Source organism: Gasterosteus aculeatus, chromosome 4 (genome assembly GCF_964276395.1).
Source record: "Gasterosteus aculeatus chromosome 4, fGasAcu3.hap1.1, whole genome shotgun sequence".
Taxonomy (NCBI): Eukaryota; Metazoa; Chordata; class Actinopteri; order Perciformes; family Gasterosteidae; genus Gasterosteus; species Gasterosteus aculeatus.
The window spans coordinates 23,900,108-23,924,772 of record NC_135691.1 but is presented as its reverse complement, the minus strand read 5'-3'; the positions used below and the strand labels follow the sequence as shown (position 1 = coordinate 23,924,772).

General features: G+C 40.9%; 2 protein-coding genes across 6 annotated transcripts in view; one reads left to right on the top strand and one right to left on the bottom strand.

Annotated features, from left to right (window-relative positions):
• The window catches only part of ipo8 (importin 8), a 46,564-nt gene that overhangs the window by 6,710 nt on the left and 15,189 nt on the right, over window positions 1-24,665 (top strand). For all 5 annotated transcript variants that reach the window (XM_078101416.1, XM_078101414.1, XM_078101415.1 and 2 more), the window contains 10 exons: window positions 2,188-2,344; window positions 2,953-3,042; window positions 3,244-3,338; window positions 5,884-5,968; window positions 6,582-6,716; window positions 10,034-10,133; window positions 11,265-11,341; window positions 12,165-12,281; window positions 12,435-12,524; window positions 12,666-12,831. In XM_078101416.1, the coding sequence (XP_077957542.1) occupies window positions 2,188-2,344; window positions 2,953-3,042; window positions 3,244-3,338; window positions 5,884-5,968; window positions 6,582-6,716; window positions 10,034-10,133; window positions 11,265-11,341; window positions 12,165-12,281; window positions 12,435-12,524; window positions 12,666-12,831 (1,112 nt within the window). The remainder of the gene's footprint in view (window positions 1-2,187; window positions 2,345-2,952; window positions 3,043-3,243; window positions 3,339-5,883; window positions 5,969-6,581; window positions 6,717-10,033; window positions 10,134-11,264; window positions 11,342-12,164; window positions 12,282-12,434; window positions 12,525-12,665; window positions 12,832-24,665) is intronic.
• LOC120817266 (uncharacterized) lies at window positions 14,929-19,878 on the bottom strand. The gene is made up of 4 exons (XM_078101418.1): window positions 18,765-19,878; window positions 18,578-18,671; window positions 18,106-18,444; window positions 14,929-18,009 (listed from the first exon to the last, which is right to left on the bottom strand). The coding sequence occupies exons 1-4, from the start codon at window positions 18,803-18,805 to the stop codon at window positions 17,821-17,823; spliced, it is 663 nt and encodes a 220-aa protein (XP_077957544.1). The 5' UTR covers window positions 18,806-19,878; the 3' UTR covers window positions 14,929-17,820.

Below are 24,665 nucleotides of genomic sequence, written 5' to 3'. Positions count from 1 at the left end.
CTCAAACCATAACTGCAGGTGGATAAGGACTAATTCAAACTTAGAGCAACTATCTTTGAACTCCGTCTTTATATCCCTACAATGTTTCCACCAAATATTGACTTGTTTAAAGCTATTTCCCCATACGGCAAAAAGAAAATCTATTTCAGAAAACAAACCTTTGAGGCTCAATCTACATGTACATACGTTGCCTTGTATTAAATCCCCTTGAACTTCTTTACATTTTGTCATGGTATAACCACATATTCAAATTCATTTCATTAGGATTTGATGTAATGGACCAACGCAAATAGTCCATCACCTGGAAGTCAGGGGAAAGTTTACATGGATTTCAAGATAAAAAGTGTTGAGTGCATATGTATTCACTCCCTTTACTGTAAAACCCCTAACAAAGATCTGTTGTGACTGATTGCCTTCACAAGTTACATTTGCAAGTCACACATTTAGCAAATGGGGTCCACTGGGGTCCAATGGGGTTCAAATGAATCTCAGTATGAATACACCTGCTATACCCCTAATGTTTTAAAAGTGACAAGAAGCTGTCTGAGTCATGCAAGAGAGCTGCTGAACGTATTACACTCTAGAAACAGCGGATTAAATTCATATATTATTTGAAAACGACAACGGTAAGGGGCCTTTATGATTTTTACGATTTGAGTGCCTAGTGTTTTTTTTTACTCTGAATTCGTCAAGGTTTGTCTGACAGAAATGTTACGGATATCACTGTTTTTTGTTGAATGCATTATCGATTGGCTGCCTCGTTTTCCGTGTTAGCTTTAACTTCGGATTGTTCAACTTTTGCACCGCTGTGCGCAATGTTTCTGGAATAACTTGCATAATAGATTTTCTAACTCTGTTAAGGCCTGATGGAGTTGTGTTTGGACCATTTTCAAACAGATAAATGTTGATTGCAGCCAGGACTAATGCTTTGGACGATGTGAAGCATTGTTATATCTGTTCGTGGCGAGTACAGAATATTTGGGTTGGAAGTTGGTGCTGCCTTTGTTCTGGCTCGGTTTTGTCCACTTAAGAGCAACTCTCGGGTGGAACAGGGTAAATTAATTATGCAAGGGACTGTACGACTAGTACAAAATGTTTTTGTATTTCATTAATGGTCAAGGAGACAGTTGCAGTAAAATAACATCATTGTTTTGTTTGTAACTTGGAATTGTTAAACTTCACTGAAATTGAGGGCAATGGTTCCACCAAGGGATCCCATAATTCCCTTTCCTGGGCCCCATATACCAGCTCTGATTGGCGGATCCCAAGTTCACAGGCCAGTGTGATATGATGAGATATAATCTCCCTAACTATTCCTGGTTTTCCCCTGGGCCTCTTCCCAGTTGCACTTGCCTTGACAACCTCAAGGCCAGCCGCTAAGGAACATGGCGTTTGTCATGGACAATCCGTGACTAGTCCGATAACAAACGACCGCTCCGGTTCAGATCAGGGAGGCCATTCCTCCCAATAACGTGTGTATTGAAGTCTGATTGGAGTGACGCCGTGAGCAAAAAGTGGTCGGTGGCAGGTTCCTTTGTCAGAACAGCAGGTTCCGGTGGTTGATGGTAGGGCCCTTTTTCAGAACGGCACAAGCCGATCTCAGTTGGGTATTTAGCGACATGGACCCTTCTTCGCCACCTCATGCAAATTCCATGGAACGTTGAATGAGTATCTTCATGACCATGGGTTTGCCATAAATGTTTTTTTTTCTAACTTTATTGAGGATTTTGCACAACACAACGACTTGCAAGTAGCTCAGCGACTTCAATAAATTTATGTATGTCTTAATGCGAGACTTTAGAAATGAACACAAAGGGATTCTGTATTTGCTCATAAAGGCTGAAACGGCTCATTTGGCCAATATTCTGATAACGCACTTACTACTACCCTCAAACCGTTCACCAGACCACTAGCTGTTACTGGAAAATGAGTTCTATAGCATGATACATATGTCCCTATATTGTTTTAGCGTTACCATGCCTCTCAATATCGCCATGTTCCCATATTGAGGAAACAACGAGAGACCAGACATGCACTAACACAACTTGTGCCCAAGCAAGAAGCTGTGTGCTGTTAGGGTTTTTGGTCTTGAAAAATCCGTTGTAAGTTCGATCAGAAAACAATTTATTGCAAAGTTGGAAGGAACTACTACAGCTTACTTATGTGCATCTTTGCTTCTGTGTTCAGGTACCGCAAGGCAGAAGAGAGGGAGCCATTGCTGGCAGCCATGCAGATCTTCCTGCCTAGGATTCAGCAGCTCATTAGCCAGCTGCTGGCTGACGCTACCATCTTCTCTGTCCTGATCCAAAAACAGATTCTTAAGATCTTCTACGCTCTTGTACAGGTGTGCGTGTGCGTGCGTGCGTGCATTTTAGAGAGCTGGAGGCAGAATACATTTGCCAGACAGTCACATCTTAGTAGGCCTGTTACAATATTTATTATATTGACTTGTGGCACGGTATATGGAGATGAGCGCAATCATTTTTGGTGCTGCAATATATTATATACATTTTTACATGTTAAGAATGAATGTCACCAACATTTTAGTCGATTGCGCTGCCTTACCGTTTTTGTTAACAAAGGTGTATTTATTATTTGTTATTTATTTAGGATATATTTTTTCACATTCAGATTATCATGTCTAAATATATTATGACGAATAAAACCTCTTTATAGTTGTGTTATTAGGGTTTATATTGTCATTATGTAATCAGTGGCATAAGTTGGTCTGAAAATTACAATCATATTTTCTATCTTAATTAATTATGGTGCAACATATCCCACAACAAAAAGTAGTAACAGACCAACATCTTAACATGTTGCCTTCATCTGTGATATTAGAAATAACATTCAGATAATGCTTCAGGAATACAAAGTTTACAAGAATTTTCACTCTGGGGATGATGATAATAATGATCATTGTTGTGAAGGCATCTTCTTGTTGTTCCACAGTACTCACTACCTCTTCAGCTGATCAACAACACATTGATGACTCAGTGGATGGAAATCCTCCGAGCCATAATGGACAGAGACGTCCCAGCTGTAAGACACACGTCATATTGAATCAAATATATAAGCTGTTGTGTCCCACAATATTTTGATAATTTCATAAATTCTATACGTTAAACAAATGAGAAGAAAGATACTTTTTTTTTTTTTTTTAAGCAACAGATTCTAAATTCAAATTTTGTTATTTTCTGGGATTAATAGAACTCCACTGAATTTAAAGTATGTGTTTGTTAGGAAACATTGGAGGTTGATGAGGATGACCGTCCTGAGCTTGCATGGTGGAAGTGTAAGAAGTGGGCGTTGCGCATCATCACAAGACTGTTTGAAAGGTGGGTCCAGAGCTGTTTTCACAACACCAGCAGATTTTTGTTTTGCTGCTTAAATGAAACCACAAAAAGGTATTCAATTCAATCCATTTTATTTAGTATAGCCCAAAATTGCAAATGACAAATTTGCCTCAGAGGGCTTTACAGTCTGTACACATGCGACATCCTCTGTCCCGAAGGTATGCACAAGTGTAAACGATCCAAACTGATATCGTAATCGTCGTTCTACCTCAAAAAGGCTTTGCCCTCTACTGGACTCCGTGGGTACAGTGGGTGGAACCCAATCAATGTAGAACCAACATACTGAGTAAAACAGACACAACTTTGCCTCCCCCTTCCACCACTCAGCCTCAAAGAGACCCTTCGCCACAACACCAATGTCAGTTTTCTCTGCAGAAAAGAAGCATGCAACATTGGTAGCTGTCACCTGACCCCCTGTAAGGTTTGCTTCATGAAAGGGTGACAGTCAATAAAAGAAGTTCAGTCACTAAAAGAAGAAGAAGGTTACTGCTCTAAATGCTTTCACAATGGAAGGATACAGCCCTCTATCCCGTTTAACCTTCAATGGTGGAGCCCCCTTTTGTGCTTGGATGGTCTGAACCACCTGTACACACAGTCCAGCTCTCCTCATCCTGTCCGTCGGCCAGCCAGGCCTGGAGAGAACAACCCGTAATTGTTAGCGCTCAAATAGCACAATGTCTAAACTGAACAAGCTAATCCCGCTTCATGGTTTGGTGGGCAATGCACTTATTTAGTGTGCTGAGAACACGCCTAATTAAACAGTTTGTGGGTATGTCTTCTCAAAACTTGCCACCACACCTTCCGCAACGTGAAGTTGGCATGTAGGAGACCAACATGGAACATTTTTGCCAATAGACATTCCGCTGGTAACCCGAGGAACAATCTAGTCAGCGATGCGGTCTTAACAGGTGGTAGAGCGGAAAAAGCTGAGCTGATGACTGTATTGCCAACTCACGACCAAACATGTTCAACAAAGTTGCTGTTCTAGGTAATGTGCACTTTCTGATCACTTTCTGGATGGACAAAGTACTGTGCCAACAGCAGTCGTCCATGCCCATTGCCTCATTCACTTTCGCTGGGGCTGGGATGGCCGGTATGTGTTTGATATTTTTAGAAATAGGCAAGCTTACTTGCCGGACAACTGCTATCTCGCTCATTCCACCATGCTGCACTTGTTACGAAAAATCAGTTGCCAGGTGGCCAGTGGCAATGCTAGGTCTAACAGTCCCTCATCCTCATGCCCTGTTGCTCTAGAGATAGACAAGTGTGACGTGTCAGTCCTATGGGGGTCCCGGAATGACGAGGATGCAGCAGGATGTTTTCAATAAACAATATTTTATTTCTGTTCTCCACGCAACAGCCGTCCGGCTCCATCTTTCTCGCCTGGCTCACACACATGCTGTCGCCGGATCTCTCCTTCTTAACAAAACACACACACTGATTAATCCCACCTGAGGCCAATTATGCCTCCCCCCGGCATCGTTCCCCGAACCACTCCCATCTTCGTCCCACAACAAGATATATTCCTCTCCGACTAGTCAGTCATTCTTTCCGGAGCTGTCTGCTCTCTCTCACTGGCAAGCTAGGACTCCACTGATGTTTATAACGCCTCCAACTTTTTAGTTGGTGCCTACATCTCCCTTCCAACCCATTTTTTGGAGGTCACCTGTCCCAGTGGTACCTCTCAAAGGTGACCAGCAACAATCTCTTGTTCTGACCGTCTTGTGTCTGTACTCTATTGACCTTTTATCTCACACTTCCGCCTAGTGGACAGATTATTGTTTTAGTTTTTTTGATGTTTCACGGATCAGTTATTTTTAAGTGTATTCATTTAGGAAGAAATTCCCTTCTTATGGGAATTCACAGAAAGTCTCTACCTTTTCCCCACCTATTTTGTTCTTATACCAGCTTCTTATAATTCATTCAAAATACCAGAATATCTAGGAGTACTCTCCACTGCCTAGTGTATAAGGTCATGAGGGGTGAGGGGAAGAGAAAGGTGGTTGGAGTCCTAACTTCCTGCTCAATGTGTGTTACCATATATGGTATTCAAAATTTTTCCTGCACTCTATTATTGGGATGTGTGTCATTATAGTGTAAGGGTTATACATATTGTTAAGGACATATACGATGTAATGTCTTTTATAACAATATAAAAGACATTACATGCTTTCATTATTACACGTGGTTGTCACCATAACCACCAATGACAATCAACACTTTGCTTTTGTCTAATTACCACAGAAACCAGTTATATATCCATTGTACTCTTATTTTGTTTTTATTGAATTAACCCGTAATCCAGTAAAGGGCGGAGCCTATGTTCATCAGTTCCCTTTAGCTGGCTGATCTATTCTGCTCTTTTTATAACCTGAATGATCGATGAGGGAAAGGAGTTGAATTGTGACACAAGCTGGTAATGGATCAACAATGAGATGGGGACTGATGTTTCCAGTGGTGCACACGGTTGATGGAATCTAGTGGATAATTCCCCAATGTCACAACATTGCTTCTGTCTGAATTACAGGTATGGAAGCCCTGGCAATGTGACAAAGGAGTACTATGAGTTTGCAGACTTTTTCTTGAAGACATATGCAATGGGCATACAGCAGGTAAGCTTTTGTCGCTGAGACTTGAAATTGTGGATTTGGATCAGATTAGATATCGGCAAGCTTTTCTCCAGTGTTTTCCCTAGGTTTCCAACTTCAGTGGGGGAGGGGGGTAGTAGACGAGCAAACTGTTCGGCCCACGGGGGAGGGGTACGAGTGTCTGCTGGTGTTCTCTGTCTGCTTGTACGAGTGCACATACTGTGGGAGGAAAAATGGTCAAAATGCATTTCAAACTCTTTCACAGGAGTGAGGGTGGGTGATATAATAGTAGGGGTGTGGGGTCAAAACCTTGATCAGAACATACTTTTCGTGGTCATTTTTAAAATGAACAGCTAGATTTCTTTGTCATGTTCACCAGATTGGTGCAGTGTAGTGTTGGTTACATCACCTGCATTGTTGGCAAGCAGCACAAAGCCCACTGAGCATGAATTGGAGGGCACTAATGGCAATAATAAAAATCGATAATTTAGGGTATTATATGCTTTCTCATGTGTCACTGAAAACATGTCCTCGTATGCACATGCTGGAATGCTAAGTTTGCTAACCCCGGTTTAGATTTTCATGATCATGTTTTTTTTTTTTCTGTGGTCTCTTTTGTCATGTGTTGTCTGTCCAGGTCCTGCTGAAGGTAATGGACCAGCACAGACAAAAGGAGTATGTTACTCCTCGTGTCCTGCAGCAGTGCCTCAACTACCTCAATCAGGGCCTGTCACACTCGCTGACCTGGAAACACATGAAGCCACATATGCAGGTAGAACAGTCATGGAGGAATGCTATAAACAGGGATTTTGTAAATCGGCACGACATTTGAAGTGTCATTTTAACATGAATTGTTTGCATTTACTGGCCATGCATTAAGTGTAATTCAACAAGGTATTCAATGTATTTAATGTGCTAACTTATGTTGATGAAGGGGATTTAAGTACCTTTTATTCACTTAATATGTATTGCATTGCATGTGGGTGACTGCGGCTCGGTGGAGAGCAGGGTTGTCAATTAATCTCTTTCAGTGTGTCCTTGGGCAAGACACTTAACCCCAAATAGCTCCTGTAGCTGGGACTACAGTGTGTGAATGTTCCTGAACGACGGGTTGCACTAACGTGTGTGTATTTATGTATGTATGTATGTATGTATGTGTATGTATATATATATATATATATATATATACATACACTGAAATAGATTAATTGACATGTGTATATATATGTGTGTGTGTGTATATATATATATATATATATATATATATATGTGTGTATATATATTAGGGCCGTCAATAGATTTTTTTAAAAATAACTAATTAATTGCACATTTTCGCACAATCACAGGTTTTGAAACTTTGCTGTACTCGCAACTCTCCATAATTTGACGCTTGTGTTTGAAGTACCAACAATGTCCGCACATTTAGCGAGGACATTTTCAAACCATGGTCTTTTAGGGACACAGTGGTGGTCCTTTGCAGACTGTGTGTTGCGCAGCGTAGAGAGCTTAGCATAGCGAGCTTAGCATAGCAGTGCTTTAAGTGGTCCTTTTTGCCACTCACCCCCCCTTCTGATTGACATGTGGAGGAATTCCCCTGCACAGTTCTCCACTTTATGTCGAACCGCTGTTTGTTTTACTTCCAATGCAAAAAGCTCCCCATCTTGAGCTACCGTCTTGCTTTCTCCGATGTAACTGACTGCAGCTAGCGGTACCGTAAGTTACGTTAACTACGTTTAAAATATTTTGTCACATTAATCTTGGCCACATTAATCACATAGATTAACGCGTTTATGTTGACCACACTAATATATATACATAGATACACACTCACTGGCCACTTTATTGAGTCACCTGTTCAATTGCTCGTCAATTACTAATCAGCCATCATCCCTCAACGCGTTAGGCTGGTTCTGGAGGTGTAATGGTGTGGGGAATATTTTCTTTGCACACTTTGGGCCCCTTAGTTCCAATTGAGCATGTTTAAATGCCGCAGCCTAGTGTTGCTGACCATGTCCATCCTTTTATGACCACATTGTACCATCTTGTGGTGGCTACTTCCAGCAGGATAATGCACCATGTCGCAAAGCTCTTATCATCTCAAACTGGTTTCTTGAACATGACAATGAGTTCACTGTACTCCAACGGCCTCCACAATAACCAGATCTCAATCCAATAGAGCACTTCCTGAGGGGGCGTAGGAAGTTAAGCCTCTGCTGATCCTTCTACTTTAGGTCCCGTGAGATTGTGGATCCCAGAAACCTGAAGGTCTCTACAGCAGACACAGTTTTGAGCTTGTTCAGCTCCAGGTTGTTCTGACCAGCTGGTCCTCAGCTGGTCAACCTCCCGCCTGTACGCAGTCTCATCGCCATTCCTGATGAGTTGAGTCCTCTGAGAACTTCAGGAGTTTGACAATTGGGTCCTCTGAGGTGCAGTCGTTGCTCTAGAAGGAGAAGAGCAGTGGGGGGAGTACACATCCCTGGGGGGCACCAGTACTGAGGGTCCAGGTTCTGAAGGAGAATTTTTCCACCCTCAACGATGCGTCCTGCATGTCAGGAAGTTTGGTGTTCTACTGACAGGTGAAGGCTGGCACAGTGAGGAGGGAGAGATTGGGTTCCAATATCCCTGCTGGTGCTGTTGAACGCCATGCTGAAGTTCAGGCTGAAGAGAACCCGTGGATATGTCCTGGATGAGTTGAGTTGATGCAGCATTTGGTGCAGTCCCAAGTTAACTCCATCATCCACCGACCGGTTTGCTTGTTAGGCAATCTGCGGGTGGCTCCACCCGGGCCCTGTGATAATGTTCAGGTGGGTGAACACCAGCCTCTCATGAACACAGATGTCAGGGTGACAGGCCTGTAGTCATTTAATCCTGTGATGGAGGATTTCTTGGGGACCGGGATGATGGTGGAGCATTTGAAGCATGAGGTAACTTCACGCAGCCTGGTTGTAAACGACCCTGCCCCCTCCCTCTGTAGACCTCCTCTTTAACGTGTGAGTCTTTATGTTGTCTGATGTTTAAAAGTCCCTCTCTGCTGAATGTGATCAGAGGGGGAGATGAGACAAATAACAAAACAAAGAAGCGTACAAGACAGCCCAGTACCAAGACTGCCATCAGCGGGGCCACCTTGACCAATTCACCTCCATTTATACATGATTGACAGGAGCTAGGGACCTTCAGGACCCTGAATACTCATTCTTACTCACTCGTACTCATTCGACACTGTTCTACCACTGTGCAACATGGTGCATACAAATGTAATATAAACACACATCTGGATATCCGAGAGAACCCGGGGTTAAACTTAGTCAGTTAAGCTGTAAATACATCAGTCATTTTGTGTGAAAATTGCAGAATATTGTGAATAATGTGTCTTCTTACATCATGGAAAAGGACAATGGATTTTTCAAATTTAACTTCTACTTAGTTTGGCTAGCTCGAGAGTTTCATTGGCTACATCTTAGAATCTGGAACAATTCAAAACTGACAAGGGAAGTTTGAATCTCCATTAACATACTAGAGCGCATTGAAATTTGGGTTTTGGTTAAGTTCAAGCTAATTGATGTTTACAATTATTAATAATTAGAATAAACAAAGATGTTAATTATAATAATGTATATTTGATGATGAGATTATGTTTTGGCAGACATCAAAATGCCTAAAATGAATTGAACCAAACCTTTTTTTGGCAATTCTTTATTGCTTGAATAAATCCTTTAGTGCATTATTAACATTGACGTTTACTGGCTTGCGGTCTTCGGCCCGTGGTGCTATGTTGCTATACTGTCGATTGTATGAAGGAAACCAGAAATCAGAATGTCAGTATTCATTTTGAGCATGTGTTTGTATTTGATCATCTGGTCATTGCTCCATTGCAGTAATGGTGGTCCAATTCTCCACAGGATGCCTTTCGGCATTGAAATGGTTTGTTTCTGAGGGTACATAAAGGGGAAAAGTTACCTCAAAATTGTTATTTCATGTTCTGCATTTTTTTAACTACACCTAATCAAACTTGTTTTAATTCTCTTCACTTTCTGGAAGGTGGACTTTAGACTGTCACATGTGTTTCCTTTTTATTGATCATCTTTACAGACCATATGCCAGGAGGTCATCTTCCCTCTCATGTGTTACAAAGATGAGGATGAGAAGCTTTGGCAGGAAGACCCTTATGAGTATATCCGCATGAAGTTCAGTAAGTACACACCATTAATTACTTGGGTCAGTATTGGTTGCTTAATCAATAACACACCATATCTGCCAGCAAAGAAAAAGCATAACATATGAACAGTGCAAAGTTTTTGCCGATGAGACTTCATCCTGAATGAGGATATCCCAGGGGTAGTGAAGCTGAGGTCAAATAAGGTCTTATCCCCCAGACACTGGAGTTGGAGATGATGATGATGCTACAATTCTCTGATGGATGAGGAGCACGACTGTGATGCTGACTGGTGGAGAAAGGTCACATCCCATTGTGCTGAAATAACAACTGACAGCAGCAGAGAGGAGAACGTTTTTAAAGTTGCGATTGGTTTGAATAAATTGTGCAGATCAGATTGCTTAATTTAAAGTAGAGCTGTCAATAGATACACACATTTGATAATCTCCAAGGCAGAATTCCACCGCATGCAACACGTTGAACTAGGTACTCTTCCTGCTCTCCTCTTGCAGTTTGCCGTGCTCTCAACTCTCCATTATTTGACTTGTTTGAAGTGCCGACAATGTCCCGACATTTAGCCACAACGTTTCCCAAACCACTGTCTTTTGGGGACACAGTGGTGGCCATGTTGAGATGGAAGTAGCCTAGCAGCTACCAACATGTTACAGGCACTTTCAGTGCTTATAGTGGTCCAATTTCAACTCATCCTCCTTCTGTTGGACACGTCACAGAATTCTTCTGCACAGTTCTCCGATGCATGTCGCGCCACTGTTTTTACTTTCAATGCAAAAAGCTGTCTCGGTCTCTCCAATCTAACTGACTGCGGCATGCGTCAGTTTATTATCAGTGGTCAATGCACACCGGAAGTAAACAGTAAACAGTAAAAGTTTCATTACCTGCACTAAAATATTTTATTGCATCAATCTCGGCCTCAATAATTTCATAGATTAACGCTTTAACTTTGACAGCCCTAATTTCAAGTAAACACCAACAATCAGGTGATAAAGTAATTACAGAGAGAGAGAGATTTATGGATTATGAATGAAAAGTAGTATCAGGTTAGTCTTCCTGACAGAACTGCTGCATCACTGCCATTGTACACAGTGGTGGTGAAGAAATGTCTGCATTGTTTTTCAACACCATAGTGATGTTTTGTCTCTGTTGCAGACCTCTATGATGACCAAGCCCTACCAGCCACAGCTGCCCAGGGCGTCCTCTATAAAGCTGCTCGCAAGAGGAAGCAGGTGAGGTGGACCATCACCTATGGCAATACTTCATAGTTTGTAGGCATCGGCTAGGCATGGTTTAATCCATCTTTTCAGACTTTATACTTTTAGTCCAATATATTTGCCTGATGACTGTTCGGTCAATAATTTGACTTATAAAGCACAGCAAAGATATTCACTCTATTTTGTTTTTGTAAGTCCTTGCTTTTTGCCAATCTTTACTTTAGTGAATATTCAGCTACATTTTATTTAAAACCGCCCTAATTCACTAGTTTATCTGTTCGAACACAGCATCACTCTTCTATTCTACTCTTCTTCAACCAACCTTCATAATGGTAATGATTGAGCATGTTCCTCTAATCCAGCTATGCACACCTCTGTCTAGTTGGTTTTTTGTACAACGAACACAGCTGGTACAAAAATAGCAAGCAAAATGCTGTTGTATTCTTGGTAATTCTTTGGCACCATTTAATTAAAGAAATACATAATTGCCTTACAATATTTGTGTTGCAGTTTATTGTAGGCCTATTCTAAGGCACATTAAGATTACATTTTTTACTGGAAGCATATTAGTTCTATATATCAATTGGTCTTCTAATTACTAGATACTATTTTAGTATTATTTCAGCCTTAAAATAAAAAGGCGATCGATACCAACAACCGATTGAGTCAATATGATTGCAGCTAATTACATTGTGCAAGTGGGAAAAATATGTTTTGCTACTGTCAAACACCATGGCATCATGCAGAACATTTTCAACTTTGTCTGACATTTTACAATTAGATTTCATTTCAGCATCACTGTTTTCTATATTTAAGCTTTGCATTTTTCTCTGGGCAGGTTCTTCCTCAGATGATGGAGTTCTGCCACCAGATACTGATGGATCCATCTCCTGACCCTCGCAAGAAGGATGGTGCTCTGCACTGCATTGGAGCTCTGGCTGATCTTTTATTGAAGGTATGCACATCTACAGATATCCCTGTGTGACTTTCTTTCCCTGAAAAACATTGGCTGGAGCCAAGAGATTTTAAGTTCTTAAATGCTCTTGTTGCCTCTCTTGTATTTTAATCATCTCTCTGCTGTTTTGTTTGTGCATTTCTCATCATATAGAAGCGGATGTACAGGGAGCAGATGGAACTGATGCTGCAAAACTATGTCTTCCCGTTGCTCAACTCTCCTATGGGTTACCTGCGAGCCAGGGTGAGTGTGCCCTCTCATTCCCCTTTGCAAGGCTAACCTTTTTAGTATATTGCAGACAGAAAGATATTCCATTAAACCTGCACACATACACACACACTGCTGACATTAAACATAAATGGGTTCTTTGCCGTTTCTTGCCAGTCGTGCTGGGTGCTCCACTGCTTCAGCCCGCTGCGTTTCCATGATGAGCTGGTGCTCAGGAATGCCGTTGAATTGGTGAGACAGGATCTGATCGACGATAAAGAGATGCCAGTAAAGGTCGAAGCTGCAATGGCTTTGCAGACCCTCGTAAGCAACCAAGATCAAGGTGTGTAAAGGAATTGATTAAAATGTAGGTTATTTTACTATAACTGAGGGTTGACAAGCTGTTTGGCCGATGCAGAGCGGTGTGTGCGGGTTGGGATGTAGGGTTTGACCATGTCCTGGATGTAGACTGGACCCGATTCATTCACAGCATGGTACGGAAGAGAGTTACAATAGTCAAGGCGGGAGATGACAAGAGCCTGAATCAGTACTTCTGAGTGAGACGGGGATGTATTCTCCTTATGTTAAAGAGCGTGTATCTACGGGATTGTATTGTTAAGGCTGGCGCATGCTTCTGCGTTTGCGTCTGCGTCGTTGCGTCAACGCACTCGTTTCAATTCATGGTTCTGCGTGTGTTGCAGAGCAATTCACCGCCAGAACAACAGGCGGAGTAACGTGTTTTTGTTGAAGACGACCTAGAGAGTCACGTCTATTTATTTGTTTGTTTATTTATCATAGACTTTATTGCCCCGTGCATCGCCACTGCTGCTTTTCATCGCGGACACATTTGTCCCGTATTTTCCTCCACAACTTTGCGCACCTCTCGACCGGCAAACCGGCGTTTGCGGCGATCTCCCTCAGTGAATACAACCCGCCAATGACGGCTTGTATAAGCGGTCATATTTACGCATTTCTTCCGACAAAAGTTCTTAAATCTGATCCGTTCTCTCGTAAACATTCTTCGTTTTGATAATGGCGGACCAGCAGCCGGTCTGATGACCTCTTGTGTCGGATCGGTGCGTCTCTCGGTTACACACAAACTAACTTACAGGCGTTCAGTATCAGCTGTGTGTGTCTCCGGTGAGCGGCCGTTTAATAACGTTTATTCATGCTGTGGCATCTGAACGCTGATTGGATTTCGCTAGACAGCGTCGGGCGAATTTTTCGCCCAAAGTTTTCAACTTTGAAAGAGTGATTTATTCGCGTCGCTCTTTGCGCTTTTTCGCATCCCACGCGCCACGTCTTTCCCCTCAATTAGGCCGCCTGTTTAAAATTCGACTCATTCGCGACCAGACGCGTCTGTGCATTGACTTAACATGGAATCTACTCGCGCAAATAATTCGCTTCGCTTTTGATGTGAATGTACCATAAGATCCGACACAGATCCTCTCCAGGTTACCCGGTAGGTGCGGCCATCGAGGTAGGATGAGAGAAGGGAGAGAGCAGAGCCTGAGACACCAAGTTCCTGAAGGGAGGAAATAAGGATCTGGGGCCTCATTTATAAACGTTGCGTACGCACAAAAGAAGGCGTACGCCGCTCTCTACGCAATAATTGGTATTTAGAAAAAGCAAACTTGACGGAAAAATGTGCGGTCCTTCCGCAAGCTCGGACCCATGCGTACTCACAAAAACGGGTGAAATAAGAACTGTCGGCAAATGCAAGAAACACGCAAACATGTGTAAAGTGTGTAAAACTAGACTGTTGTGTACAAGAAATGCCAATACTGCCTCTCATAAATAACACGAACACCCGTTTGATTGATCGGCAGCGTAAAACAAACAAATACTAATTAACAGATTTTCAAAAAGAAAAGTGAAATATGTTCTACAATAATATTGGCATGTTATGCAATTCATCCTCAAAACACAGCGGTTTCTTGTCAGATGCAATCAAATAGATGGTAATAAAATGCCATGATGCCATCACAATGCGTAATGACGCGAAATGGCTGATCTTGCGCTCTTAGAAGATGTGGCAAATGGAAGGATTCGCGCTGTAGTGCAGCGCACCATCGGCCTGTTTAAGGGCACACAGCAAAAAGTCCAGTGTTGAATTAACTCCCACAGAGTTGATTTCAACACTTTTTGAGAGTTTATATAGCTCCACACTCTCCAGAGTTAAATTAACACTTTCAAAATAGTTAAACATTTAACACTCTACCAGAGTTCCTTTATTAACTCACAAAACAGTGTTAAAATAACACTGAGGGATTAGACAACTAACACTGCTCCGAGTTAATTTTTTTTAACTATTTTGGTAGTGTTAATTACACTCCCTAATGTGTCAATTATCTACACTGAAAAAATGTTAAAATTAATTTTAAATGCATTAATTAAATATATACTTCTATTAATAAGAATTCATCACAATAAACAAAAACATTTTCAAAAATATTTATTCCTTTTCTCCCTTGCAGTCAGTTGAATTAAAACATTGTGAATGAAGGTATAATGTACAAACTTTCATCCGAAACATTGTATGAGCTTTGAATATCAAACGGTTTTTGAAATTTAAGCTCAGACATTTTTAGTAAACATCTTTCCGCACTTCGTAATACTCTGAATGCATGATGATGGTCATCAAAATTCTCTGTAAATAGCTTGTTTGTCAAAAAAAATAAGTGATCTTCAACCAAAAGTACATCACTTATTTGACAAAAGACTGGCATGTCTTCTTCCATTGCACTGCAAATAACTAGTCCAGCTTTATACTCTACACCATCAACTTTAACCCAACTAGTTGAGAAAACATCTTTTGACAAGATTGTTTCAAGCATTTCATTGTTGACCACATTCTCATCTCTGAAGAGAAAAGATTTAATGGGCCCATACTCATTTTTTTTGAGGGTGAAGGTTTCCCAGTGATAAGCAATGGCCATCTGATGCTTTATAGCAAGCGATTTGGTTATGTTTTTGAAATTTTTTAAAGAATCTTTAAACAGCTTGTGTTTTGGCCTCAAACCTCATACACCACGTATATAATAAGGGGCTTATAGAAGATGGGTAATGGATCATAAAATGATGCTTAGGTATCAAGTTTCTATGTGGATACAAGTGCTTAAATAGTTTCTGGTGGTCAACAATCAAATGCTTTAAATATATTGTCATACCTAGAGTGAGAGAAGGTGAAAAAACTATGTTCATTATTTGAAGTAACAACAGTAACAAATTCCAGTTTTTGTTTCCTGCAGGAATAATTTCACCAAACAACAGTGGGATGTTTTTCACAAGACACAATGTCTGAATAGAATTCAAACCAATGCCATTGCCAGCACTCTCCAAAATAATCTTTGTAGGACGATTTTTTCGTTCTAAAAATCCATAATCAAAACCATAAATCCTGGAAAGCAAGTCTTGTTCTGACATAAAGTGTTGTGTGAGATATCCAAAAAGCAATTTGATCTCATACTGAACCACACCCTCAAGAAGATCATGCATGATATCAAATGAATAGTTATTGCAAACATGGAAATACTTCAATGAATTAAGTGCAGATCTTTTTTTCAAACCATAAAGTGACTTAAATTGTGGGTTTTCCTGGAGAGACTGGCAATGCATATCAAACATATCTTTTCCACGAAGGATCACTTTAGGATCATCCTCACTGTATACCGTTTGACAATCATTCTTCTCAATCAAACAAAGGCGACAGAAATGACGGCTACTAAATGACTCATTAAAACCAAGAATTGTGTGCATCCCTAGATTATCTCCAGTAATCTGACAGATTGTACCATATACCTGCTCATCTACAAATGGAAGACTTAGCCCTTGGCGTTCTAGTTTTTTCACATCATTTATCAACGGTTCTAGTATAACATCAAAACCATACTTGCGCAGATCTTGTGTGTGAAAAAGTGATACCAAATGAATGTTCATCAAAACCGAATTAAATTTTGGGGGCAAATTTCTTACAACAAAATAAAGACAGCCAATTTTGTGTATTCCACGTTTGGAGCCAAGGGGATTGGCTGTTTCAAAATCGTCATAGTATAGTTGAATTTGCAATGCATGTTTATTAGCTGTAAACAAAGGGTGGGTTTTAAAATAACTTCCATCAAAAAAGTCAGTATAAGTGTCAGGCTCTGATCTATACTCCTTCTTTAGCAAAACACAAATGTCTGGATTTCTGCACATGAACTTCAATGTTTCTAAAATTGGCACATAGATAAAAGTATCCTTCACAGGTACTTGATCATAAGTACCGGATTTCTGATTTCGCCTGTTGTCATTTCTCACTCCCAGTGTTATTTCTACTGGCTCAACAACTCCCCATTTTTGGAAGTATTTATTTCGTTTCCATTCTGTATTCAGATTTGAAAACGTATTTTCATAATCTTCAAAAGATTCATTTATCACAGATATGTTGGGGTCAGTTATAGGTAAAGCAGAAATAGCTGTATGCTTTGCTTGTGAGCGAAGTTCACTCGTTAGTTCTTCCAAATCTCCTACAATTGAGGATACCAAACTGTTGGATATCCCACTCCCCTGTAATTTGGCCACGATGGATGCACACATTTCTTTAGTTGGATCTTTAGTAAGTCCTGAATCATTGGCCTCAGAAGAAATACTGGAAGAACTACATTGATTTTGTGGAATAAATTGGTCCTCCAAAGTATGTGCCTGAGATGAAGTTGCAACTGGCTCACTAGATGAACATGCAACAGTTGAAGTTTGAGTTTGCTGAAAAATGCTATGAACACTATTAAGGTGCTTTCGAAAACCTGCATATGTTAGGAACTGATGCCTACAGCCTTGCTGAGAACAAAACAATTTGAACTTGGGTCCAGGATAGTAACCATGTTCAACTCTTAAATGTGAAATCAACTGCTGACTGCTGGGATAATTTTTCTGACACATGAAACAGGTCAGCATTGTTATAGCTTCTTACTCACAGGGTGAGAATGCTACTGGCTGGTTAAGCAGTCTTGCTCTCAAGTCTTTAACTCTGGGTGACTCCTTCATTTTCCCCACATCAATGTTATACACTGTTGTCTGCAGGAATGTATAAAAATTCACAAGTGCCACATCGTAAGACAAATTAAACACAAAATGTGCTTTGAAAAGTTCATCACATGCCCCGAGGGAGCAGTTTGCCTTGCATGGGATGAGACGCTTATCCATGGTGATGTAGAAGCTGTCAATCTTGCTCTTCTGACGCCCAACAGCGAGGAGGTACGGCTGCCGACCCTGCTGGTTGCGGAGATGCTCCTCCAAACTGCAGCATGACTATGGTTGAGATCAGAAAACTGAACATTAGAGACAAGAATAATCAAGAAGAATGATCATCAAGATCACTTCCTGGGGGACTTTCTGCTGACTGCACCAAGCGACGCAACTCTGGTGTTGAGGTGAGCCGCTTAGCCTCTTTAATGACATTTGGCTTGAAGAACAAATCCCATTTCTGAAGAAGCCTGGATGATGTGTCTTCGTCAAATAGGAGAGTGAAGTCTTGGTCCACCTTTAGGAAAGAAGATATTAAACAACAACAACTACGACTACTACTGGAAATACTTTCAAATTTCAAGCCATTCCAAACATCTCATCCCAAACTTACCAATCCTTTTGTATCCAGAAATCTTGGGAAGCTGGAGAGTATATCAACACTTCTGCCTGGGTCATTAACAAGCTTCTGACGATGCTGAAAGGTCTCTATCATCTTCTGGAAAATCAGGGAATTGTCTGCTGTATGGTTAAGCAAAGACATGGCCTCTTGGCAAGCATCACCATCAAGCTGCCCTTCAACATCAACAGTCCTTTGGCAATTTGGGCCTCCTGGAGAAAAGTCAATTGGGCTTTTTGGTGGCTGTGCAGATCCTTGACGAATCTTCCTCTGGACTGTTTTCAGACGCCAAGAAATGTATCCTGTGCTGCTTGCAGCATCATAGAAGTGTTCCTGAAATGAAAAAAGAAATGTGTTGTAATACCAGGCTCATGAGAAATCTCACGGAATTCAAATATCAATGTCATCCACACAGTTTTGGGTCACAACATGACATGGAAGTTTAAACAATAATAATGCCTATTACATAGCCCTTCTTGGAGTATGGATCCTTAAGGGAAGGGAACAGCATCACTATCCCACGTGCATAATCTTCTCTGATTGTTTTAGTGGGGCAGTGCCTGAGAGGAGATATTAAATTAGTAAATTAGTACATTTATGCAATGGTCATGCATTTATTTGACACAAACAAAAACAATGTGAAACAAACATACCCATGATTGTCAATCATGTGAGCCACCAGGATATTAACCATTTGTCTTCTTGCAGCATCTGTTAGGGTTTCTGTTGTTTGGTACTCCTGTAGTACTTCTTCACCTCCGGACTTGCCTCTTGGCACAGCTTCTATCAACTAATAAAAAACAAAAACATGAGAATACAAAACATAGTGATAAACAGCTTTTCTAGTGACTCAGAGTGAAAAAATGTGAAAGCATTAAGCAACCTGTTTAGCAGACACAGCATCACGTGTATCCTCAATTCTTTGTCTCTTGTTCGGAACATCTAGGATTATAGTTGATGCACTTGAGCTGAAGCTTGAGTCAGACGTCTCAGAAGACAAGGAGAAATCAGAGAATTCTAAAGCAATAGAGAACATTTAAATTATTAAATGATATACTAAGGTGTAGAGTGCTTTATTATACCTGCCTTGATATCTCACCCTGATCTGAGAAAACTGTCAGGACCACATTGCCTTGTCCAACGAGGTCGCTGAATATTTCTGCATCAACTTCTGTCCCTGTTGCATCCTTGTATATAACATTTGCATCAGGTGGCAGGCCAAATCTCTCCATGGCTGGAATAGATAAGGTCAAACTGAATGTGCTTTTGAAGTCCGCACTGTTTCTTGCCTCACAGCCAATAACTGTTCATGTTAAATACATACATCCAAGACTGTATAATCATTAAATAGACATAGAGCATTTGTCCCTCACAAAACCCATTCCCTTCCAAGTCCAAATTTAAAAATTGATGATTGCCTTTTTTTCTGGACTGTTTTGGTGTATATTATACTTTACACTTGACACTTTACACTTACATGAAGCACACATTGCAGAACTGAAAATGTTTAGCAATGTACACCCATTTACAGTATAAGAGTCTGATAAAGGCATGTAAAGAGCTTTAAAAAGAACATGGATGTGGTTTAAGACCTTTTTTGTAAGCCATACTAACCTTTTTCATGGAATTGCAGAAAGTCAAACAGTCCTTCATCCTCATCCAACTTTACATACTTCTGCTGTTGGCTGTACTTCATCTGGACCAGCATTTTGACTGAGACATGCAATGAAGTTTGACAAAGTAAATTAAAAAAATAATAATAAAATAAAGTATTCAATGATGCACTTAAATGTATTTCATATATATCAGTCACACCCCAATTTTCTGCTAATTTTGTACTTTAGCTTTAATTTGGTAATTATAGTAATGGTAATACTTACATACTTTTACTTAAGTAAATGAGTACTTTTTCCAACACTGCAGGTCATAGAATCTGATGGATAGCTAGACACGTGAACTAGACACTGAAACACCGTCTGCATGTTGGGACACGTTTTTTGCGGTCCCTTTGATCTTCAAAGAGGAAAAAAAAACGTTAGCTCCAGCCTCAAACAAGATTTTATATAGTTAAAAATCATAATGCTTTGTATTTCCTAGCTTTGAGCATGCCTATGAATTGTTAAATCATTATTGATAAAGTTGGAGATAGTTTTAGTAACAAACTGTTAGCTAGCTTACCGTACACTGCTAACTAGCTAGCTAACCACGAGGACAAATGTACTGTTCAGTCCTGGCAACAAACACGGCTGTGTAAGGCATATATTCTCTGTAGATATTTAATTGTTCATACTGAAATTCTCAGCATCAATTTTTAATTGTTTCAGTGAGTTTAACTTAATTGCACTTACCGTGTAGTACTGCATGAGAGGTAGAAAATGGCGCAGACTTGTCTTCTCTGTCTCTAACCGAAGAAGTGAAAGGCATGGGCGGAGCTTAATTACATCTCTGTGGAGTTGGGTTAACACTGACATGATCAACTCTGCCAAATAACTCCAACACTGAACACCATTTAAATCAGAATGTGTTAAAATTACACTCTGGGAGTGAAAATCAACTCGGAAATTTTTAACCCTGAAGTTTCAACACTCCAATTTTTGCTGTGCAGATGGCGCTGCCTCGACTGCACGGTTATTTTCTACTCCTGAAAAAGTGTATGGAATCGTGCTGGCATGTGCTGTGCTACATAATGTGGCACAGCTTCCAAACGTGCCTCGACCCCCCTGACGCCGATGTTGGCCCAGACCCTGTCCCCCATCCCCAATCATTTCCGCCAGTCTCTCATCAAGAGGGGACAGCTCCGGTGTTCCCTTTCCCACCCGTGGCAGACACACTTTGACGATGACGCGCTAAACGCTTTTTTGCATCCACTTTGATGTCAGACCATTTTTTCTTTATTTCGGCCACGATACGAGGTTGTGAGGCTGCAGCGTTCACGTCCTCTGCAACTTTTTGCCACTCGAGTGCCTTTTTGGCATTTGGCCCATATTGTGCCCTCCAAACGTATTTTACTTCTCCTTCCCCCCTCGCCAATGATAATTTCGACTTCACACTGAGTGAAGTTACGTTTCTTCGTTTTCCTCTGTGTTTGTCATGATTTTGCAATCGATGAATATTCATTTGTGGGCGTTCCACAGACTGTATATGGACAATTATGGGCGTGACATGAAGCCGCAAAAGCTGCGCTGCATTTAGAAGTGATTGTGATTTATTAAGGGAAAACTGCGTAGGACGTGCGTGCGTCCTATGTTTCATCCGTACGCCACTTTTGGCGCAAATCCTACGCAAGGTTTTATAAATGAGGCCCCTGGTGGTTTAATGTGTCAAATGCAGCAGAAAGGTCCAGATGTATGCAGGCAGAGGAGAGATAGGCGGCTCTAGCAGTGTGGATTGATTTCAGAGGGTTCAGGGTTTAGGTTGGGTTTCTTCAGGAGTGGGTTAACTCTTGCATGCTTCAGAGAGTTGGAAAAACAGGGGTGGTGGGGCAGGTGGTCGGACGGGCAGAGGTTACTAAGGTGAGTACTTAGGAGACGGGGGTGAAAGAGGGAAGCGAGGGCGAGACGTCTGTGGAACAGAAGTAATAGAGGGGGTTGAGGAAGAGTGTATGTCAGCTGTTTTTTTGGTCAAATAGTTGACAAAGTCTCATGGAAGAAAGGTAGAGAGGGGAGGTGGACTGGGGGAATATTATCATATGGCCATATAGGGACTGTGGGGATATGACTGTTGTACGTACATACATATTCTCAGCACAGTCTGTAGACTCTGAGATAGAATTGGGTCAAGGCACAGATCAGAAAAATGTCTGCAGCACCCAATGCGCACAGTTCAATCAGGAGAGACTGGGTCCGAATTGACAAACAGTTATTACACATGTATAATATTGAAATAGTGCACATCCTAAACCGGGGTAATCAAGGGCAGAATTGGCAGAATCCCCCTCTGGAGTCCAGACACTGGTGGTGAAAAAGGGAGTTGATGACAACCATGGATGAGTGAAGAATGAAATGACACCTGACAGCAACACAGAGAAAATTCAATTCATTTTATTTTGTATAGTAATAACAAATTTGCCTCAGAGGGATTTACAGTCTGTACACACACGATATCCTCTGTCCCTAAACCCACATATGGAAAAACTCCCCGAAAAATGAAAAACCCTTCCACGGGGAAAAAAGGGAAGAAACCTTAGGGAGAACGTCAGAGGAGGGATCCCACTCCTGGGATGGACAGACTACAATGGATGGCATGTGTACAGAATGAACAATGTAAAAGATGTATAATACATTCAATTCCTATGACAGAAATGATTAAAATAATTGTGAGTAGCAAGCCAGCGCACAGCAGGACCACTGCAGGGACAACTACCATCAGATAGAACCACCATCCACAGAAGCCTGTGGGGAGGGAAAGCGCAAAGACTTTAGGAGAGTGTAATGTTGGTTTATGATTACAGTAATATGATCATTATTTAAAATAATAATGATGATGATGATGATGGCAGCAGCAGCGTCAGCAGGGCCACGGCAGGTGTCAGGACCAGGGTCCAGAAGGAACTACGATCTACGGAGACCTGCTAGGGGAGAAAGCACAAAAAACTCCTGGAAAGAAGCTGAATTAGTGATGTGCATTAATAAAACGTGGATTATTGTAGAAAGAGAGCGTGAGAGAGGAGCTCGGTGTGTCCAAAGAAGTCCCCTGGGAGTCTAAGCCTACAGCAGCTTAACTAAGGGCTGGTCTGGGCTAACCTGAGCCAGCCCTAGCTCTAAGCAAACCGGACTGAAAGTGGAAGCTGGTTCCACAAAAGAGGAGCTTGATAACTGAAGGCTCTGGCTCCCATCCTACTTTTTAAACCCTAGGAAACAACAAGTAACACAGCATCTATAGAGCGCAGCTGCCTTGTAGGGCAATGCAGTGTTACAAACGCTTTAAGATAAAACGGTGCCTCACCAGCAAGTGCCTTGTAGGTGAGGAGAAGTACCTTAAATTCTATTCTTGATTTAACAGGGAGCCCGTGCAGAGAAGTTAATACAGGAGTAACATGATCCCTTTTCTTAGTTCTTGTTAAAGTTTTGAACCAGCTGAGTGCAGTTCCTTTGATACCAATCCAATGTTCTAGTCTCTGCAACAGGATACAATGGTCTATGGTATTAAATGCGGCACAGAGTTCCAGCAAAACAAGAAAACAGATGAGTCCTTCGTTCCATGCAAGTAGAAGATCATTCGTAATTTTCACCAGTGCTGTTTTTGTTCTATGATGCACTCGGAATCCTGACTGGAAATCCGCAAACAAAGCATTGTTTTGTAGAAAGTCACATAACTGATTTCTCAAGGATCTTAAGGGAAGATTAGAGATAGGTCTGTAGTTATCCAACACCTCTGGAGCAAGAGTAGGTTTCTTAAGAAGAGGTTTAACTAGAAAATGCATTTCCTGCTGAAAATGCGTTGGAAAGCAAAAAGCTGAAAGCTGAAATTAATATTTAAAATAGCTGAAAATACAGAAAGTTGAAGGGAATTTGAATACATCTGCTGTAATTACAGATACTAGAAAAGCTGAAATTAATTTCAAATTGCTGAAAATACAGAAATGAGAGAAGCTGAAAGGAATTTCAATAGATTTACTAAAAAAACAGAAATGAAAACAGCTGAAATGAATGTGAAATATTGCAAAAAAATACCGAGATGAATATTAAAACATTGCTGTTAATAGAGGCATAAGAAAAGCTGAAAATACAGGAAGTGGGGAAGCTGAATTTCAATAGATTTTCTAAAAAATACAGAAGTTGCAGGAGCTTAAATGAATTTTAAAAAGTACAGAAATAACAAAAGCTGAGATGAATAAAAATGTTTGAAAATTGTTTGTACTAATATTAGTAGTAGTATTAGTTATAGTTGTAATTGTGGTATTAGTAGTACTAGCTGTAGAAGTAGGTTTAGTATCAATAGCAGTAACAGCAGAAACAGCTGTAATACTAATACTATTAGCCATAGTAGTATTTGTAATAACATTAGTAGTAGTTGTAGTATTAATAGCAGTATAAATACTAGTAGTATGGTAGTAGAAGTATCAGTTGGAGTACTAGTAATATTCGTAGTGGTTGTAGTAGTATTTGAAAGAGCGATACGTATTTCAACGAAACCGCTTCATTATGAGCTTCATGGTTAAGGTGCAGATAATCATTGAGGCTTTTATTTTGTAATGATGGAATTGGGTGAGGGGGGGGTTGGGAGACAGAATGTCTGTTATTCAAACTAAGAAGTTTTTAATTAATAGGCCTCATCACAAACATTACAGTAAAAATTCCCTCCATGGGGCTTTTATTTTGAAATTATTGGATTGGGTGGGGTGGGGGGGGTGTAGATAGAGAGAGGGAGGGTGAGGAAGGGAGGGGTGGTAAGGATGAGATAGAGAGATAGAGAGGAGGAGAAATAGACAGACAGACTGACTGAGTGAGTGATTATCAGTGAGTAGAGGTCAGGGTGGAGGGGGGAGGGGGCGCGAGTGTCTTTATCATATTGGTCTGTTGACAGAAAGCATAGCTGCGTCATGTGACTCCACT

Excerpts from the sequence above, each read along its gene's own strand:
- LOC120817266 (XM_078101418.1), bottom strand. The coding sequence starts at position 18,805 with ATGGTTAATATCCTGGTGGCTCACATGATTGACAATCATGG. Across the intron at positions 18,445-18,577 it reads CATACTCCAAGAAGGGCTAT|GAACACTTCTATGATGCTGC; the intron begins GTAATAGGCATT and ends TTTTCATTTCAG. Across the intron at positions 18,010-18,105 it reads TTCTGGATACAAAAGGATTG|GTGGACCAAGACTTCACTCT; the intron begins GTAAGTTTGGGA and ends TCTTTCCTAAAG.